General features: G+C 43.7%; 1 protein-coding gene and 1 long non-coding RNA gene across 4 annotated transcripts in view; one reads left to right on the top strand and one right to left on the bottom strand.

Moving 5' to 3' along the window:
• Positions 1 to 295: 295 nt before the first annotated feature.
• On the bottom strand, positions 296 to 1,116 carry LOC123024128. The gene is made up of 3 exons (XR_006414861.1): positions 1,031 to 1,116; positions 741 to 902; positions 296 to 543 (listed from the first exon to the last, which is right to left on the bottom strand). It is a non-coding gene; the product is annotated as an uncharacterized LOC123024128 (long non-coding RNA).
• LOC123024127 (cold-inducible RNA-binding protein-like) overlaps positions 720 to 21,160 on the top strand; it is a 35,755-nt gene continuing 15,314 nt past the window's right edge. For 2 of the 3 annotated variants that reach the window (XR_006414859.1, XR_006414860.1), the window contains exons 1-6: positions 720 to 835; positions 3,991 to 4,105; positions 5,634 to 5,740; positions 6,578 to 6,671; positions 6,755 to 6,833; positions 7,918 to 7,981. Coding sequence is in view for 1 of the 3 variants with exons in the window: in XM_044431502.1 (XP_044287437.1) it covers positions 4,003 to 4,105; positions 5,634 to 5,740; positions 6,578 to 6,671; positions 6,755 to 6,833; positions 7,918 to 7,981 (447 nt within the window). In the remaining 2 variants the exon portion in view is untranslated. Of the gene's footprint in view, positions 836 to 3,990; positions 4,106 to 5,633; positions 5,741 to 6,577; positions 6,672 to 6,754; positions 6,834 to 7,917; positions 7,982 to 8,561; positions 9,237 to 21,160 lie in introns of those variants that run through there. The other variant, XM_044431502.1, reaches the window with a different exon arrangement.

The raw sequence follows: 21,160 nt of genomic DNA, 5'->3' as shown, positions 1-21,160 counted from the left end.
CTAATGCATCGATACATCAATGTATGCACCCCCTCCTGTGCTGGAGAAAGAGTCCTTTCTTCTGTCAAGGACCAGACATTTCCCATGTCTATTTCTTATCTGCTCGAGATTCACACAGGCTTGCCATGTTCTTACTCCCTGCACATTTGCAACTTTCATGGCAGCTAGAACCAGTTTCCACTGTCCCTTTGATTACTGTATGCGAGGTCAGGCTAGCGTGTTAGCTGTGGGTTACACAAAGTTCATTTTGTTCTTACCTGCCCTCCCTTCTGGGACAGTATAACTCTGGTGTTTTTACTATGGGGCCTTTCTCTGGCCAATTACTTTTGGGGTGCTGCAATTGGCAACACAGGCTTGCTTACCTGTCTCACCAATACAGATGGAAGCCAAGAGGAAGCATGGGCAGACCACCGCATAGAAGCTGCGCCGGCTTCTATGGCTAGCTTCACGTTCTCCAGCTTTCTTTCCATGCCTGCTTACTGAGATCAGTAGGAATTACTCGCACGTAAGCACCAATGACTGGAAAGAGCTATAGCCTTATCCCTAAACAAAACCAAAGAGGGGTGGGGGTTGAGCGGAGAAAGGTGCTCAGGATATTTAAGATCGGTGAGGAGCAGGCAGCCCCCACCAGAGGGAGGAGAGGCGTGGCTACTATTGTGACTCGCCCCGCCGTTTGTCCCTCGAGCCAATCGCTGTTCTAGAACCGTGCGGTGGGTGTGGTTAGGAGCAGCCTCACTTACATTGTCGCTTGTGTACCTCTTGCCGCCATCGCGATACCCCTTTGCTTCAGTGGTTAACGGATTTTTGCGCATCTTCAGCAGCAAGACCGGTTTCGGTGAGTGCGTTTTCTCCCTGAGAGCCCAGACAGCTGTAGGAGTCCTGGCGAGGAATGCTTATGTCGGCTATAGGAGAGAAGAATTGGGGAGAACTGGTTCTTAGGAAGGCTGGAGAAAGGAGAGCTGCTACCCAAAATGGCGGTTGTCCATAAAGAATGAGCGGGCGGTTGCGCGCATGCGCCAATTTTAAATACCTCTTGCTGTCTCCTCTTGTAATGCATGGTATGTGCTTGCTTCATAGGGCTAGTCCGGGGAGGCGACACTCCCTAAGGAATGGGAAAAGTTAGAAGAGCAGTGTAGTCCTAGGTCGCCGTAATAGCGGAATAACGGGGGGGCGGGAGCGAAATGGACCTACTGCGCGTGTGCAAGGATTGTTCGCTGAGCGCGGGACGGCAGTGGGCCTGTATTTGCGCATGTCCGTTTGTGTTCTCTCGGAAGAACGTGAGATACGCTGCGCTCTCCTTCCCGCATTCTGTTCAAACCACGTGTTCGCGGCCATTTTACGCGGGGGGGGAGAGAATTTGTTGGGAAGGGGGGGCAAAAGCTCCCCTTTTCCGTTTTTATAAGCCGTCAGAAGCTGTAGTAATAGGTCCCTATTATTATGTATTTTCATTTCTATACCGCCCCATACCTATGCTTTGTTAGATTGGAGATATAAGTTGCAGTTTAGATGAGTTAAGGGCCCAGATGTTTAAAATTTTCATACACAAGTCAGATTGTAGCATCATGGCATGCTTGTTCGTCTGACAAATGAAAGCCCAGGTTCCAGTCATCGCGTTGCCACGTTATTGGCCAAACATCTTACATCCTCCAAACTTTAGGATCTAAAACAGTCTTCTCCAGCCTAGTAACCTCTAGATGTTTTGGGCTCCAAATCCCAGCATCCTCTAGCCATGCCTACTAGGAGTTGCAACTATGTCATATCCAGGGGTGATGCAGTGTGGTCTATAGGTTGCATCTTTAGCTGAGTTTATTGGACATGTTGCTTGATCTTGTATATGTTTTACTTGAAAATATGTCTCACTGATGTAAATAATTTCAATACATGTAGGATTACAGTTACAGCTTGCTGCAGCATGGAATAACACATACTTAGAATTTGTGGAGACTGAGAATACATTTCTTGAATCAAATCCTTTAGAAGAGCAGTCTAGAAATAAATAACTAGAATTCATATGAAAAATGTAATTATAGCAATGGCATCTTAAACTGCAGTTCAGATCATTACAATGTGGTTGCAGATGATGTGAAAGGCAATTACATCTTCTCTGCTTTTCTGTTCAGATAAATATGACCTATGGATACTAGTCTGCCATTCCTAGTTTCCTGAAAAGGCCTTAGAGAAAATGGGAGAGGCGATACTTCTCAGAGCTTTCCCTCTGCAGAACCCAGCCACAGGGTGATTAATACCTTATTACATGCAACTCAGGAAGACCTTCAAATACTCCCTGTTATCAGAGGAGGCAAGAATCCTTGATGCTCACTTTGTGATTAGCATGAAGAGGATCCTAAGCAGTGGAGTTGACCACACATTTGAAGTTAATTCGCTCCTACTGGATTATAGCTACTGACTTGTGCATATATGGACAAGTTACTAAGCATTTCCTAGTGGTTTATAGGATGATGAAGAAAAAAATCATCTAGATGCATTGCTCTGCTTGTGGACTCCAGGAAACAACTGCAGCCCATAGAAAGCACTAGCCATCACTTGAAAGATTGACTAGCTATGTTGAGGATTTTGGATCCCTGAAGAGATATACACAGCCTTAAAAATTCACTAACATGGGCTTGCAACATTTTATATATTTAAAAAAAATCGAATAATCTTATGCCTTTAAAAATAATGGCATAAAATCAGCTCTACAGTATTATAAAAGGAAGCACCAAAAGAATAGGGGAGGGTGGAAATAGGATTCCTACTTTAAGTTACTGCATGCACCTGTCTGGCACTTGTATTATAGTTAGGCTGTAATTTTGTCCACATGTAAGTGGGTGTAAGCCCTACTGGAAACAATACTTCTGAGTACAAAGTAAATGTATTTAAAAGCAAGGAGCCTAGGAAACTATTTTTGTTAAAACAATTCAGTGTGTTGCCTTCAGAATAATATATAGCTAGAAATACAAAAACAAAAGACTAAACTTCCAGATTCTGGCCCAGGGCACAGAGAAAGTAACCCTGCTGAGTTTGCCCTACTAAACTAGCAGAAATACTTACTGATCTCAATTAGGTGTGAAACACACTGATAGTAAAACAAAGCTGGAGGCTCTAGGCAAAAAAGTGAAAGTAGGGACAGAATAAGTGAGGATACTTTCTTACAGGGCCAGACACCTGCAAAAGAACTGGATAGAACAGTATAGTGGGAAGGGGCCTATAACCCGTTGAGCCCAATCCCCTGCTCAGTGCAGGACTCCAGGGGTTTTTATATTTATAATTTGTATTTGATTTTTAGACTCTTTCAACAAAACATCAGCATAAAACTGGTGAGTATCCAAAATGAGCAAAAACACAAATACATATAGCAAATGAGAAGGGAAGGAAGAAAAAAGCATAGTCACACAGTAACAATCAGAGCTGCATTAAACTGATATTGAGAGAATTACTAATAATAAAACATCCCTGGCAGGTGGCTGTCTTAACTGCTGCTTGAATGCTTCCAATGAGGGAGAGCCCACAACCTCCCTTGATAATTGAGTCCATTGATGCACTGCTTTAATTTTGCCCTGTTAGTCCTAACTTTATACCATATTATTTAGTGGTAGCACAGAGAGCAGCTGGGTGTAAAAGAGTTGTTTTAATGTTCCATTGAAAGATGAGTAGTAATTGTTTAATCCTTTACTTTGCTAGGAAATTTAAAATATTTATTTATTTAAAACATTTGTATGCCACCCAGTTGTGCCATGGCACCTCTGGGCAGTTCACAACCACAAGATAAAAACACAATAAAACATAATAAAAACCAATAGCACATTAAAAATAACAATAAAATACAAGCAAAAAATACAAAACAAAGGTCTTATGGCATTAGTTATTAAAATATTTTTGAAGGCCTATTGGGTTGTTGATGTGTGCCTACTTGGAAATAAATAAGGACCACAGACTATACTACATATTTCTAACTCTTGCTTGCCTAAACAAATGTTCGTTTCTCTACAGATTACTTGAACAATGGCATCGGATGAGGGAAAGCTCTTCATTGGAGGACTCAGTTTTGACACCAATGAGCAGAATCTGGAGCAGTTGTTCTCCCCCTATGGAGACATTGCAGAAGGTGAGGAAAGGTGTCAGTAAGCTAGTTGATTGGGCTTAATGGTTTGTGTTTGCACACAGTCACATGTATTAAGCTAGACACAATAACCAGGTGTGCTACAGAGCTTCTCACACTTGGGGGTAAAGGAAAGGAAAAAGTCTGGAAGAGGATGTTAGAAACCTTTCTTGCATTATTGCACAGTGGGGAATCATAGTCATTTGCAGAAGAAGTTTGTACTCCCTTTCATGTTTAAATAAATCATTATGTACATGCAAGTGGATTGTGTGAAGGAGAAGATTCCAGTTTAGCTTTCTTAGAGACATGCTAACTTTGAATAGGAAAGGAAGCATTTGATGCATAGTTCAGCATCTACCCATGTTCTTAAGTACAACCCAGTGGCATACAGTATATTTTGCTGTGCAGGTTGTGTGTTGCACATCCTCCTTTCTTCAAGGTGCAATAAAGTGCATACTCCCATTTTGGTGTATTGGTAGCTGTAGTTGATCATCCAGCTAAGTGACACACTATGATATGTTCATCTTCATTTGTTTTAATATGAACTCAGTTCAGTGAAAATGCAAAGTATGCCATTCAGTCCTATAGCTCATTCTAAAAGTAGTCTCTCTGAACCCTGCCTAATCCCACCAAGTACATCTAACCTTTGTTCTCAACTTCCCCAAAACAGGTGGGTGGGTGGGTGTGTCCGTCCTTACCGCAGCTGATGCAAGCCTCCTTAACTATAGTTTGGCATGATTTTTGATTCAGTCAAATTTCTCACTCCAAAGCTTTGTTGTTGTTGTTGTTTATAATTAGCAAAAAGAAGACAGAAGGTGGTGAAGCACAAAGCAGATTTTAATTGAATTCTAATGGCACTTGGCCACATCTCCCTCAGTTTCAAACTGATGGTTGTATAAGTCAGACATAGTTCTTAAATGTGATGGAAGCCTGGCCCTGAGTCTTTGAACTGTTATCTACTTACTTACTTTTTTTAAATTTGCATTTATATACCACCCTAATAGCCCAGAGGGCTCTCTGGGTGGTTTACAAACATTAAAACCTACCAATCCTAAACAAATAAATAAATTGGCTATACCACGACAGTATAAAATAACATAGTTTAAATAAATGAATTAAATAAATATAGCATTGAAGTTAACTAACTTTAAAATATTGGTTAAATAAAAAGGTCTTGACCTGGTGCTGAAAAGCATATAATGACGGCACCAGGCAGACCTCTCTAGGGAGCGCATTCCATAGTCGGGGCGCCACCGCAGAGAAAGCTCTCCTCCAAGTACTCTGTTTCCTAACCTCTTTCAAAGAGGGTTCCCGGAGGAGAGCCTCTGCTGCCGATCTTAGGGGGCAGGAGGGCATACAGGGAAATTCTTCTGTCTTCTTTCCAAGATTCATCTGAGTGGTTATAGTAGCCTCTCAAGCTGTCTTGTTGGCAATCTAACATTGGTGGCTAGACAAAGGGACCAGGGACTTAATGCCTCTATGTAAATAATGGGAGCATGAATATCCTCCATTGACATTTTCTTTTAATCTGCAGTGGTTGTGGTGAAAGACAGGGAGACTCAGAGATCCAGGGGGTTTGGTTTTATTACCTATTGCCGCCCAGAGGATGCCAAGGATGCTATGAGAGCTATGAATGGAGAGGTGAGCACCAATGCCAGAGAAATGCTTTCCTTGAATTATTTATACTTTGTTCAACCCATCTGCTTCACAACTGCACTAGAATTTAGACGTTGCTAGCTGTAATATTCTATTTCAGAATCTTTCTCAAGTGGACAACACCTTTATGGGTATTGTCATGTCTCTTCGTTTGCAATGAACTCTCTAAATTTAGTATTCCTTTTTTCATGGGTGTGTGAATTCTGGCAGAAAAGGAGGCTGGAAGTTGTAATTCGTATGATATTGATTCCCTGAGTCAGCAAAACTGATAAATATTCTGGAATTTAAGACAGCTTCTGGCTGAGTAAAGTGAAATGAAATGACTTTCATCATAAAATGATTTGTTGGTGAATATGTACTGCTAATGTTTCCTATTGGAAGGGTGTGGTATCCTGTTGATGTCTACTGCATGATAAAATCTGTAACAATAGTTCTTTTTGTGTTTACTCAGATAACTATAGGATTGCAGCCTCTATCTTTTGAAAGAGACCCAATATATGTCTAATTTGATGGGTTTAATTATTACAGCTTTGACTTTGTGGGGAAAGATTGGCTGAAAGAAAAAATGTAGGACCTTACAGAAAGGCCAGAAGTTGGATTTTCTGGTTGGATTTGTTCCTTGTTTATTACAGAGCATAAGGCAGAGGAAGAGTTTGTCCTGTTTCTCTAGTTGAAGAGGATTTGGAGAGCTCAAGGACACATAGTCAAACCTTTAATGTTATGTTAGGAAGAATCCTGTTCTTTCCTTAGTAGTAGATAGAGCAGTATCACCAGCTTGGTTAAAAGCTCTATCTCTGACCGTCTCCTCTTCTTTCCTTCAAGTCTGTGGATGGGCGCCAGATCAGAGTTGACCAAGCTGGAAAATCCTCCCGTGGCTCTTCTGGGGGCAGAGGGCGTGGACGTGGATTCTCTAGAGGTGAGTTTGTCCATGGCGCCTATCCTTTAGTGCTAACTGCGCTGCTGCATGAGGGCAGACTTAAACTTCTGTCTTTACTGTAGGAGGTGGAGGATATGGAGGTGGACGTTATGACAACAGAAGTGGTGGCTATGGTGGATCCAGAGACTATTATGGCAGCAGGTAAGCCTGCCAGATAGAGCTTATGGCTTTTAAATTTGGTGTAGCCAGAGCATTGAGTGTGTGTTCCCTTTGAAAAATTCCCTTAGTGACCCTTGTTCTGTATATGCCTGTTGTGTAACTGCTAAATACAATATAGTGGGTTTGGGTAGCTGAGGCCACATTGTTCACCCCAGGTGAATGTCAGATTCCAGAATCCACATCATGATTGGCATGGACCTTTTGCAGATTGAGGGCATTGATACTTGGAATTCTGCTTTCCAGCTGCCTTCTCTCTGCCCTTAAAAATGCAGAAATTTAGGATGTACTGCTTAGGTTGAAACTGTCATTTACAATGCATTGAGGAATGGGTGCTGTAAAATGTAATATGAATAATTCTCTTTTGCATAGTGTAACAATATTTGCTACTTGACACCTTCTGCATACTTGAACTTTACAAAAATCATAAGCACTGGTCTTTGTAAAGACAATAGGTTCCCTTTTCCAAGGAGCTTACTGTGTAAAAGGCACAAGGAAACAAGTTCAGAGTAGAAAAAGGAAGATTATGAGATTATTTAAATTACATATATTTTGCTTAGTTGTAGTAGGGTAACTGATAAGTACATAAAACTTGTATATAGACAGTACTACCTGTCAACTGAATACTGTTAAGAAGCAGAAACATAAAAAGAGGTATCAAATTGCCTTAGAACCCATTGAATCTAGTCATTTTGTTCTAGTTCATACAAACTGAAGTGAGGGTCTGTATATCCCGCACAGCATTAATGAAGACCTCCCGGAAGCAATAAAGCAATGTCCATTTTGCCCTCTTACATATGTGTATTAGGTGTGCTTGAATGACATTTCCAAAACTGGCATCAATAGGAATGGTGCTTAGTTTTGTATGTTCAACCCTATCCCAGATCTACTATACTTTTAATGGTCAATTTATATATGTTCTTGCCAAATAATATTATAGAGGTTAGCTAATGCTTTACAGAGGTTAGCAAGCAATTCCTTCCTGCACATACGGGCTTTTCCATAACATATAGAATCTTCACCATTTATCAGCAGCAGCCAGAATCAATCTCATGTGCTTTCCCTCTAGGAATCAGGGAGGCTATGGAGATCGTTACTCTGGGAGCTCCTACAGAGACAACTATGATAACTAGGTAAGTATGTGCCTTTAAAAGGCCCTAGTGGGTTTAAGCAGCATCTGCTCCTGAAGTGTGATAGCTAATGAGGTGTGGTACTCAGTCCATTAGCCATGTAGTCTAACTGTGACAACAGAACTCCTGGCCTAATCAGAGGACTAACATAAATGTAGAGGAGTGGCCTTCTGCTGGGGTAAGGCAAAATGGGACAGTTAAACCCATCCACAAACTGTTCTTTAAGGGACACTGTTGGGCCAGCCTTTAAAAATAATTAGCGTAGCCTTTACACATACAGGAACTTTCTCTGAACTGTAAGTTTGTGGATATTAAGCTGCTGCACTCCTAATAGGGTCTTGCTTTTAAGGAAAAAAGTATACACTCACTGGCAGATAACGTCTTAGAAAAAAGTGGAAAAACAGCAAGCTCAGCTCCCCCCCACCACCACCGCAATCCCTGCCCTTTGTTTAAGCTTAGTTGGCAGCAGCATCTCCAAAGGCTGCAGGCACTCAGTCCTGGGCTGGGAGGAGGGAGACTTATAGTTGACTGTACCAGTGTTCTTCAGTGTGCTTTACAGTTTATACCTGCTTCTTGTCCTCAGCTTGCACCGAGCATAAATCCTTCCTGAATCAAGATCGTCCTTCCAATGGCTGTATTTATAAAGATTTTTGGAGCTTCGCTGAATCTTGTTTAGTTCTCTACTTGTATCTTCCCTTTTTTGTAGTCTTATCACAAACAGCCCAACAGCTTCTGCTACAGAATGGCCTGTTAGAGCTTTCTGGAGGAAAACATTTTAATTTGCCTTTTTTTACAGGTGTGTCTAAGCATTTTGAATACATTCTTTTATTGATCCCCCTGCCCTCAATTTCTTTTAACAAACCAAGATGGGGGCTGACTTATTTTTCTCCTATAATTCCCCAGAATCTGAGCAAGGTGTGAAGATCCTCCTTGTTTTTATAAATGCATTAATACCTTGTAGTTTTGTAAAAGTCCCATGGTGTAGCAAGGAAGGGGTATGGTGGAAGGCAAATCTCCTTGATTATAAAGGGAGACTCATGTGTTTGATCTTCAGAAATCAGAATTTATACTGTATGATGTACTAGAACTGAAGCTTGCAAAACTTGCAAGTTCTTGAAAAACCGTTTGTTTATATATTTTTTTTTTTTAAACTGGAAGACTCACATGTAACTCAATATTGTACTAAAAGTGGTTAAGGAATTCCTGTATTCAGTTCTTTGGCTTCACGAAGCCTATTAAATGCCCTTCTGAAAATGAATTCTGTTCGTGACATTTTAACACTTTAACTGTCTGCTGCCAATCTAAGGCCACAATGTCTGGCATACATTTGAAGCAGCTGAATGGGTATTTGAACAACTGAAATATCGAAGAAGAGACCCAGAGGGAGTCCAGCGCATGTTTAGGCAGGCTATAACACAAGCATTCACAGTTGGATGCTATCGTACAGTTAATGCAGTGTTTTTTCAAACTTTGTACCTAGAAGAAATTGTTTTATTTAATGGTCTACCCTAAAACCTCTTGTGTATTGCAGAGGTATTCCAGGTTGCACATAAAAGACACCAAAATGGCCTTTGGGTCTCACTTTCACCTATGGAAATTCAGTGCAGTCCTGAATATAACCACAAATCCCCTGTGAGTACACACTGACATTGCAGTGGAAGATTAATAATGGTGGGCAGGTTATCTTCAGGGAAAGATGGTGGCCATTGCTGAGCCCCGCTGGGGAGCTTCTAAGAAGCACACATTCCCCAAAGTGTGGCATGACAGTCATGTACAAGGGGGGCCATGTGCGTTTTGCATGAGTGCAAGAACCCTTCAAATTGTGTTAGGTGCAGAACAAAACTCCCTGAATGTACCAGGTTTTGTTTTTAAAAGTCAGGAGTGAATTTTTAGTTTTATGGTTGTGAAAATAAACTTGATTGAATTATAATTGCTGCTGGAATCTCCAGTGGCCAAGATCCAGTAGTGAAAGGATTTCAGAGCTTTACATTTTTCCTTGCTCTTTCCTGTGTCTAGCAATGTTAGAATAAATTATGCAATGTAGTAAATATTGCATAGTTAACAAAAGAATATAGGCAGACTTGGTCAATAGGCAAGATTGATGCAGGCTGTTCAGTATTCAGCTGTTCTTCACACAGCTGGAGAGGAAGGGAAGGAAACACACAAGGTTCAGGATTGTGGGTAGCCTGCTCTAGCTGCATTATGGTAACACTGTTTTTGTGACAGAGCAAATAGACTTCAGAGCAGAACTAGGACTTCCTTAGGTTTTTAGCTAAGGCTGGGGGTTCCATGTTCCTGCTGAAAGTGTTGTCTGCTGCTAGCTGGCTATTTGCTGAACCCATGGTGCATGTCCCCTGTTGCTTTCAGCTGCTTCTGTGTCTGCTATGAACCCAAGTTCCCTGGATGGAGTGATGCTTTGAGACTGGTTCAACAGTGTCCTGATTTGCATGTAATCATTTACTTTTACTCAGCAGTCCATTTGCTGAGTGTGTCATTCAAACCCAGACAGCTGGCTTGTTTAGGGGCCAAACAACCCAATGGTTAACCCATGGTTTGTTGTTGGATTGTCCACTAGATTGTTTAGCCCCAGAACAACCAGTGGTCTGCATTGGGGCTTCATTCTGCAGAAACCAGTCATGGTTTGCTGAGTCAACTGTGGCTTGTGGAGTAAAGTGGGAGAGGAAGGTGTGCTGCAGGTAGCCTGCCCACCCACTTTTTTTTTTAAACTAAGGGTTTGTCATTACATGGAGACAACCTCTGGGTGTCTCAAGTGTTCCAATATATTTATCACTGTCTATAAACACATATTCCTAAATGGCTTACAGTACAGTTATTTTAAATAATAGAAATATACAATGAGATGTTAGATAAGGATGTGACATGCTACTAGAAGTTAGCTGTCTGCATCTGAATTTGTTGATTTGTCAGAGTGAGGTTTCTGGTTCCTTAAAAAGTAAGATTCTTTCCTCACTATCAGGAAGATAGGCAGTGGCAATTTGAAATCAGTGAAAGCATCTAAAGGGTACTGTGCCTGAAAAACTATTGTTTGTAAAGATGAAAACACAATTATTTCAAAAAATTCTTTCAAGGAAACCAGGACTGCTGTATGTATGATGCCTGTAGGTCATAGGACATGAATGGTAAGCATACAGTGTTAATTGAGCATTTAAAAATTCACTCTGAATTTGTTTGGCAGGCAATGCAACTTGTGGAAAGTGCTGGGTGTTTACCATTTTAACCAAAGTGAGAACAGCTAATTTCTTGAGAGTCCGGAACACCTTGTAAATGGCTGTATTGAGTGGCACATGAGTGTTAAATGAGTGCACCTGGAGATTCATTGACATAACAGTGCAACCTTTGTGTTCCCAGGTTACTTGGACAGCTTCTTTAGGTGTAGGAAGGCCCTGGCTTCTGCTTTTTCTAAGATTAATGTGCTGCCAACCGTCTCTGATTCTGTCATGTGAGGCAGAGGATTACAGTATCCTGTTCTTGAAAAAACCTGGATCCATGTAACACAATATTTAATATGACCTAACTCCCGAGATTTTGAGATTCACCTGGAAGGCTCAGTTGGCAAAGTATGCTCATACCATGGATATTGAGCCAGGATTGTAACATGGCTTTATTTGGCAGGTGGAAGGGGCACCTCTGGATCCTGGAAGTGAGTTTACCTCAAGGCTGGAGTTGGGAACAGACTTCCTCTTGAGTACCTCTCTGGAACGTCTGTCTTGTGCGTATGTTAAAGCAGTCGTCTGCAAGCTTAAATCAGAGGGTAAAGGCAACTCATATTAAGTTGGGGTGGGTGAGAGTACTCCTTCAGGAACACAGGTATGTGTTTCAGGGCTCTTCCCATCCAGCAAAAGAAAGCTAAAGCCTTTCTAGGCAGGACGAGGTGCCACTGGTCTGTGGTTCTGCTGATGGCAGCTATTAAAAGAGTCACATGGGCTGTATGAAGAAGCATATGTGTTGAGCACATCTCTGCCAACAGGCACAAAAATGCAAGTCTTTTCTGATGCCTAGATGAAATAAACATTGCCATCCTGTACTTGGGCAGTAAAAAGGGCTACAGCCTTTAACTCATTGGTCATGGTTACCTTTTTAGTTAAGATCTGATGCCATTCTTAAAATCTTACTTGTGGTTACTTGGTTTGTTTATATTAAAAAAGAGCACTCTCCACTTCATCTACAGTAGCACCTGCTCTTACAGTATTCTATGTGGAGCATCTAAAGGTGCTAATGTAATTGAAACCAATCTGAGTGACTTCAGTTGGCAGTCTTGGTAAAAAAACAGCCATTTTCCTTCATATCTGCAAGTAATAGCTAAGAAAATACTTAGCTATTAAGTATTTTCTGGTTATTTTTAGGGTACTGGTTGACTGCAGGCTAAATATGAGCGGAGCCGGCTGGTGCCGGAGGTCAGACTAGATGTCCCGAGAGGCTCCTTCTGACTCACTCTTTCTATGTTTCTAAAACGTTTGGCCACAGTTCAAAATATGACTGAAAACTAATTGCTCCTGATAACAAGTGCCTCTTAGATTTTTTGCTGCCTAAATTCCCTGCATATTTTTTTTTGCTTTTGGCTGAATTGCTCCTGAATTCCAGCAACAAAACTGCAACTTTCAGAGGGGGGTCTGTTGGTTGGAAAATGTGCCTTGAACCCCTTTCAATTGTCCATCTCTGCTCTAGGAAGTCCCCTCAAGCCATTCATGTGGTGTAGTGGTTAAGAGCACAGAACTGGGACTTGGGCAACCTGGATTCCAGTCTCTGCTTGGCTATAGAGCCACATGGGTGATTTTGGGCCTGAGCCAGTCACAGACACTCAGCCCAACCTTCCTCACAGGGCTGATGTTGGGATAAGATTTGAGAGCAGGTGGAGGAGAATTGAGGTAAGCCACTTTAAGTTTGGTATAAGAAAAAAGCAGGATATAAATCTAAAAAACTAACCATTTCCTCAACAATGACCTATTGTGAGCTGAGGAGGACTGTGTACCCATTGCTACACTTGGCCTGGCATTTTCCCTGCCCTTAATTGCTTACATCCTGCAGACAGAACAGTCTTCTGAAAGTCTTCTAAACATCTCACGGGCCACTTCTGCTGGGTTTTGCCAGGAAGCGAGAGCGCTCAGTACCAACCTGCAGCCAGGTGGGCAGGTGTTGCTTGATAGCCTCTCTCTTTCCTTCCTCTCCCAGCCCAGGGGAAAAGCTTTTAAAGCTGGCATTATTGTAGTTTGGAAATGCAATGGGATATTTCCTTCCCATGCAAATGGCACCTTTGTAGAAGGGATTTTCTCAAAAGGAATTGAGGGAAGGAAATGTTCCCTGCCTGCCTGCTCTGTTACTGTTACACAGTCTCTCCTGAATTATCACACTGACATTTTAAAAAGAAATCTCAGGTACAAAGCTGCACTTAAGACCAGTTAAATGAGAAGATGAGATTTTCAGTGGCCTTAGAAAAAATACCAGCATGTGTGTTAAAGCTTTTCTTGAAATGTGTGTGCAGTTCATTGGAAACAAAACACATTTTGCTTTTTAATGTCGTGCCTCATATTTGTATTGGCAATCTTGAGAAAGGGCAATGCAGAAGCTCAAACATGCTTCAGCTATAGCTGTTTGCTGAGTGTAGCTCAGATTTTTGCCTTTTGAAGAAGATGCCCTTTAAAACTTAATTGCATGTCTTGTTCATGTCCTCAGTCTTGAGGATTTAACTTTCTTCCCATTCTCTCTAGAAGTTTTATCTTTGAGAAGAAGGTGGGATGGGTCTTATTCCCAGTATACAAGCAGAACGCATAACATGCTGTACAACAGAAGACCTGCCATTTTACACACTAGTCAGATTCATTTTGAATTGTTGATAAAAGATGGTATTTCTCAAACTGCCCAGAGACCTCAGCTATGGGGCAGTATAGAAATGAAATTAATAATATTAGGGCAATGGAATTCCCCCACTTCTTTAATCAGAAGAACACTTACAGGGACCCAGAAGGTAGGTTTTAAGGTAGGTTCAATGCAATCTAGTATTAAAAATTAAATTCAACAGGGGTGGCAACTGCACTGAAAAAACAAGGTTAATATGTGGAGGAGCTTGTTTGACATGGGGTGAGAGTGTTGGACTGGAACTTAGGAGATCTAAGTACTAGTCCCAACCCAGCCATGAAGCTCACTGGGTGACTTTCAGCCAGTCACTCTCAGTTTGATCTACCTCACTTGGTTATTGTGAAAATAAAGAGGGGGGCATTGTAAGCTGCCTTAGGTCCCTTGCAAGAGGAAGAAAGGTAGAGTATGAATGTAATATATTAATACAGAATGGCAGAATTGCTCAGGCTTGAGCTTCCCCTTCACTTGGTTTCAGTTCTGTCTCCCTTTTCTCTACATATACACTCTTCGCTCAGGACAGCTGAGTGCTGCCCAGCTCTTCCACAGCAAAGCTGTGCCTCTGAGGCACAGCAAGAAGGACATGACAGTCAGTTGCTCGGCCCTAGAAAATGAACTGCACTTTTCCAGAGCTGGCATCTGCACCCAGCACCCATGGGCAGCTGTTTGTTCCACAATGGGGGCTGCCCAATTGCCTGCCCCAGCCCCTTATTAAAAAGAAGTCCTGGCTGTTGTACCAAGTGGCAGGATCTATCCATCTTTGCGATTTGCAAGTTGTCATCCTGGGCCAGCTGTGAGTCAGGTGGCCAGCTGTAATTGGCAAAAGAAGAGGGTAGCACTTTGCATAAAATTGCAAGTGACAATTCGTATGCATCGATGCAAATGTAGAAAGTACCACAATTTAAATGGGAATGTAGCACATCTCTCCCTCATGTGAAAGATGGCACACTGGGTGCCTGTCTGCTCCTGAGATGCTCAGCATTGATGGCTAACAGCTCTTGTGGTTTTTTATTTTTAAATCGGAGCTGGACCAGAGAGCCCTTCAGACAGGGGACATCTTCAGTTAGAGGACTGTCTGCTGTAAAAGAGAACCCAGGGCCACCCTAATTAGGACATGAAAATGGCATCTAGATGATCCAGCAGTCTGGCATTGCTCAGCATACAGCTGCCTGCACTGGTCCAGTGGTGGGGAAGAGGCCCTCCAGAGAGCCTTTGGCCTGTGTCTTCCTCAAACAGGAGCTGGCCCTGAAGTTCTCCCTCTCCCATGCAGTGGGTTTTTAATGGGTTTGGCCTGATCATCTCTTGAGGGATCAGCCTCAGCTCAGCCAATGTGTGACAATTCTGGATCAATCCTCCCACCCACCCACCCTTTTTCAAGGGTCCCTGCTGTCCTAGCTCTTAAAGCCATGTATGAAATGCCATTGTAGAGTAAATGAAGTAAGTTTAGAGCAGGCAGGCTAGAGCATCCAACAGCAGAATTACAGTGAGGAGTAAGATGATAATCTTTGGTATGTGAAGGAGTGTCCCTTTTTTCATTTGTGAAATGTTTTAGCTTTTAAAGACTTTTTTTATCTGTTCTCCACAGCCAAGTAAGACCTTTCTTTTTAAAAAGACGTTTGATGTGCTTAGTTAACCACTGAATGGCAGATTTCTCTGTCAGAGTGTGCTGGAATATCTCTTTTATTGTTTTTAGAGATTATTGTTACTATGATTGTTAATGCGATGTGAGCCACCCTGAATCTATCAGTTTGAAGGAAGAGATAAAATGAGTTAATTTTTTTTTTAAAGAAAGAAGGACCGTGTAGAAAAGAATTTTAAATTCTTAGTAAAGTGAGACTAATAGTCAAGCAGTTTACTTTGCAGAAGACGGACGAATTCTAGGCCTTGTGCCATGTACAGCAGATCTAACCATTTGTGCTTTGCATGTTTAGAAGATCTGGATTTTCACCTGGAGGTTTCGGAGTGTCTTACAGCATTCATAAAATGCAGCCATTCCATGAAAAACTGAACATTTAAAAAACCAAAGTAAGCCCTCAACTCCTCTTCCACATCAGGATGCGGATTTCCTCTGATCCTGTGAGAGGGGAACAATAGAAAGGGCATCTCTGAGCCTGATTGAGAAGGTGACTGGTAGTATGTTTGCCTGCAGCACTGCTTCCCTCTTTCTTGCAGCTCTTTCTCACAGGGCCATTGAGCTCTCTGGGCCACTGTGGGATAGGAGGGAATGGGCATTAACATTTCCACAATGGGCATGCATAGGATTACTGTATGTTGATGGGGAGCAGGGAAACATAATGGCAAGCCCCTCCCCAAACCTACAAGGTTCATTTGACAGCCTGTTCATGTATACTGAAGGTACACAACCCATAGAGCACGTACATGCAAGAAACATGTGTTACTTTGGTTGTAAATTATGCTACTGACATTTCTCCACAGCCCTGGCCATTCTGTGATATCCTGTGCTTCAAAATTTCTTCTGCATCCCAAGAGAGAAAGAACTGTCAGCTATCCCTGATTTTAAAAGTAATGCTTAAAGCATGTGCAGTTCTTCGTGGTCTCTGTGCATCGCACATCTGGGCTCTGCCTACGTGGGGCCTGTTGTTGGAAGGATTTTACTAGCTAAGCTTGTTTTGGCAGGTCTTCTCCTCCTAGTATATATAGGAGGAGCTCCTGCCATTTTCCCCAGCTCTTTTCTGACCACCATTTTGGGTGCCTCGGTTCTCTTGCTAGCATTTCTCCTGTTACCTTAGAATCCTTCTAGAATCTTCTGTTGATCTCCTATTCTGTAATTATGTCTACCCGCTTTATCGTGCTCATTTTTTGAAACCCAGCTTTCCCCCCATCCTTTATCTACCCCCTTCTCCCAAAGTAAAGCCTGTCTGTCATCCTCTTTCAGATTTCTCCCTGAACTATCCATACCTTTCTTCTTCTCTCTCCCATGGAACACAAGGCGGCATTCAGGAAATGCATGCAGTGCAACATGCAGATGTCCTCGACTGATGGGCATTCCTTATGCCTATTCTCTTTGGGTAAAGACTGCCACGTGGATTCCTGTTCTCACTGTCAGGCATTCACACAGCAGGCTTGGAAAAACCAAGCGTGTTGGCTGATGTTGAAGATGTGGAGCTGTGCCCTTATGGCCATTGACTTGGTCACAGCAGTGCCTCTGGAGTGCCCTTCAATTTCACAGGTGACTCCTGTGTCTCACCCTCCAGCAGGAGCTGCTATGATTCTGTCATTTACTCCAACCATGCCACCCAAGTCTGGGTGCATGCCTGGAAAAGAGAGAGTGAAGAGGAGGACCAAGAAGACCCATGAGATGGCAGAGACAGAGAAAACGGTGGCCAGAAAGGGCAAAATCAAGCTTGAGAAGCAGGCCAGAAATCATTCATCATTGGCATCTGCAGGAGCGCACACCTGTCCCACCAATGGTCCTGGCTGCAGTTCCTGTGCTGTTTCTTGGCCTATTGTCCAAAGGAATTGTGGGTGCCAGTTTCTACAACCCTGCTACAAGTTCCTGCAGGTCAGTTGCCAGTTCTTGTGAGCCAGCCACCAGTTCTTGTATTCCAGCCAATGGTTCTTGCAGCTCAGTCACCAGTTCCTATCCATCAGCCACCTGCCCACATGCAGTCTGCTCCACCTTGATGGCCTTCTTCTACATCTGACTGGTCCTTGTTATCAGATCCTGCCAGTTATGCATCCAGTTCAGACAGGCTGCCAATCTACAATGACCTAGTATCTTCATTGCCTGAAGATGTCATCTCAGTGCAAGGTCCAGGATCCCCTTCTGAAGACCTTGGGGCATTCTGCAAACAGGTCCTCTAATTAGCAACATCCCTCAGGTTGGACACCCAACAGTTTACCAAACTGCTGGTGGACCCATTCTGTTGTCCGGATGTAAGACATGGTGCCAATGGCCATTCCATTCCTTCCAACACTCCAGTCCATGAAGGAACTGTGAAAGGCATCTGCACAGCCAGAGCCAGTATCCCACTGTATGGAGAGCCTGTACCAAGTCCAGACTATACCAAGTCCATCTGCCGCTCTCAGCTCCGGGTTGGGCATAGAAGGAACACACCACTCTGACAGTTTGAGAGGGACACCATAGAGCAGCAATGGGGCTGGGTCTTTGCATATCAAATTACCAGGCCACCATGGGGAGACATCAAGCCTTCCTGTGGGAAAAGATGAGCACCCTAGCCAAGTTTCTTCCAGAACAACGTTGTGAACTGGCTAGGGTGTTCCAGGTGGAGGCTCTGAGGCTGTCAAAACAGCAAGTTAATGCTGCATGCCACCACGGTAACTGCAGTTCTAGGCCCTTGTCAGCGCAGTGGCAATCCAGAAGCATGCCTGGCTCTGGACAGCAAGCCTGTCTCAGGAGGCACAATCATGAATTGAAGAGATGCCCTTTCATGGTGAGGGCCTCTTCAGTGTCCAGATGGATGAGAAGCTGGACAGCATCCAGAAGTGCTACAATGAAAAGGATGGGCTTTCTGCCCTCAGAGCCATCAAGGTCCCCATTCCAGTCTCGGGGCCAGTACCATCAGCCCATGTGCCAGCAACAGCCTGCTCAGCCATGCTGAAGAAACACCAGTTTTTGATTCCAGCAGCCCCAAAAGAAGCTGGACAGCAAGAGGCGATACCATTGACTGCTGTAACAAACCAACTCCCCCCCCCACCCCCCCGCCTGCAGCAGCACAGATATATTTTGAAGGCCACCTTATCATCTACCTTCCCACATGGGAAGCCATAACATTGGATCGGTAGGTCCTCTCTGATTTGTGGAGAGCAAACATTAGATAGAATTCAACATTCTTCCACCTCTCAGTTCTATACACACAATACCTCCCTCTCCCATGCTAACAGAGGAGGTTGCCTTGCTACTGCCAAAGCGAGTGATCCATCCCATCCCTCCATCCAATCTCCATTATGGGTTCTACTCGCAGTACCTCGCCATTCTGAAGGAGGACAGTGACCTGTGTCCCATCTTAGTCCTGCAAGATGTGAACTTTCTCATTTCCCAGAAAAAGATCCACATGGTCCTGCTGCAGAATCCTGTGCCATTGTTGCACCAAGGAGGCTGGTTTGCTTCAACTGATCTGAGGGATGCATATTTTCATGTGTCCATTCATAAGGACTACTGGCATTTTCTCTGGTTCCAAATTGGACCCAATGCTTTTCGGTTTTCAGTGCTCCCATTCAGCTTCTCTGCAGCCACCCTGGTTTTCACTAAACGCATGGCTGGGGGTGTTCCCACCTCCACCTACAGGGTATTCAGGTCTTTCCTTACCTGGTCAACCCACTACTGGTTGTCCCATCCCAGCAAGATCTGTTGAGCTTCATCCAGGACACATACATCTCCTGCAGTGACTGGGACTGTATTGACACAAATCTGTGCTTCTTCTCTCCCAGTTGATCTTTTAAATTGGAGTGAGGCTAGACTTCATGACAGCACGGGCATATCTTCCAGCGGACAGAGTGGCAGTGCTGGTCAGTTTAGTTTTGTAGCTCCAGGATGAGCCCGGGATATGGTGCAGTGGGTGCAACAGCTTCTGGGACTTACGGCAGGACAGTCATCTTCTGGGACTTCTTTTGGTGAATGGTCCAGAGGCAGGTCTATCAGTTTCCAACAACTCACTCACTGGATCATGAAAACCATTAAACTGGCTTACCAACTGTCTGGATTGCACCTCCCTGAACACCGAGGGGATGTTCTACCAGGGCAATGGTGCCATCTACGGTGCTGCATGCCTGCTTCCCAGTGCAGGACTTCTGCAGAACGACAATGTGGTGCACTCCATTTACTTTTCTCTGGCACTACTGGCTCGATGTCTGCACCAGGCAAGCTTGCTCCTTTGCCTGAGTGGTCCTCTCGGTGGTCCTCTGCTGACAACACTGCCCCAAATCTGTTTTGAGGTAAGCTTGCTAGTCACCCATTGTGTGATGCACAGAGACCACAAAGAAGAGAGGAAGGTTGCTTACCTGTAGTCGATTTCTTCCAGTGGTCATCTGTGCATTCACACAACCCACCCGCTAGCCCTACATCAGTGTCGACAGCCTCAGTTCCTGTACCTTCTTCCCTTCAAAGCCATGCTGGCATGGTGTGGGGCAGGCTATTACCAGCCTTTCCTTCCCAGTTTTGAGACCAAAATGTCAGTCTAGTGAGAACTAGGGGAAATAGCGGGAGCCCCTCCCCTCCTGTATACATTAGGGGAAGGGAGAGGTGGAGTTCCCAGCAAACAAGTTTAGCTAGGAAAATCTTTCCAACAACAGGCCCCACATAGGCACAGAACCCATATGCACAGATGAGCACTTGAAGAACGTCAGTTACAGGTAAGCAGCCTGACTTTCTTCTGTACTTTAAACTGAAGTCATAGCACCATGACTACCTGGTTAAAACAGGTCTTGTGTATGGTTGGCTTTTTACCCATCCTTCTGAACAAAAGAAAGTCCCTCTGTATTCAGAACATACAAGGGGGACCTGCAAGGCTGTGAAGTGCTCATTTTCAGAGTTCCAGCCAGCCAATATCCTCTCAAGGTGTACTGTTTGCCTTCCTCAGTTTTCTTTGCTTGCCACTGCCCAACAACCAGCCAGCGTTTTCAGTCCTATTTAGGCTGTTTTGGGGTGGCCCTCCACTATCCTTTAGGATTATGTTCTTAGTCACAATGTATAAACAATGGAATTTGCTGCCCGGGGAAGTGATGGCTGCCAGTTTGGATGGCTTTAAAAGGGGATTGGGCAGATTCACGAGGGAGGAGGCTATCAGTGGCTACTAGCCTTGCTGGCCATGTGCTACCCCCTTTACCAGAGGGGGCTTTCCTCCATGCACCAGTTGCTGAGGAGCTTGGGCAGGCAGAGATCTTGCACCTGTCCTGCTTGAGGGATCCAGAGGGCAGCTGGTTTGCTACTGTGTGGACTTGAGGGACCTTTGATTGATCCAGCATATGGTGATTTTCCCCCTAAATTTTCCTTTCTTTTTTTGGTGTCTCTGAGAACTTCGAATTCCCCTAACCCTACTCATGCTTCTGTCTTATGCTTAGGGTCCCTGATGTGCTTGCCTGGAGCTGCTTTGGCCCCAGGGATGGGAAAGGGTCCCCATTCCTGCATTTTAGGATACATGGTGCATCTGATTGCATCCATTTGGCACAGTACATCTCTGCTTTTGCCCAGCAGTTGGAGCTGATCCACTTAGGTAAAGCAGAGACATACCAAAAGCTAGAGGGAAGGTCAGTTGGGTAGGTCTCCACCTACAGAGGAGAGAACCTGCTGAAGCTGTGCAGACTCTGCCTCCCCCTTGTGGCGTTCCCTTA

Source organism: Varanus komodoensis, unplaced genomic scaffold (assembly GCF_004798865.1).
Source record: "Varanus komodoensis strain SLA01 unplaced genomic scaffold, ASM479886v1 scaffold22, whole genome shotgun sequence".
NCBI classification, from domain to species: domain Eukaryota; kingdom Metazoa; phylum Chordata; class Lepidosauria; order Squamata; family Varanidae; genus Varanus; species Varanus komodoensis.
This window is presented reverse-complemented; position numbering and strand designations above follow the sequence as displayed.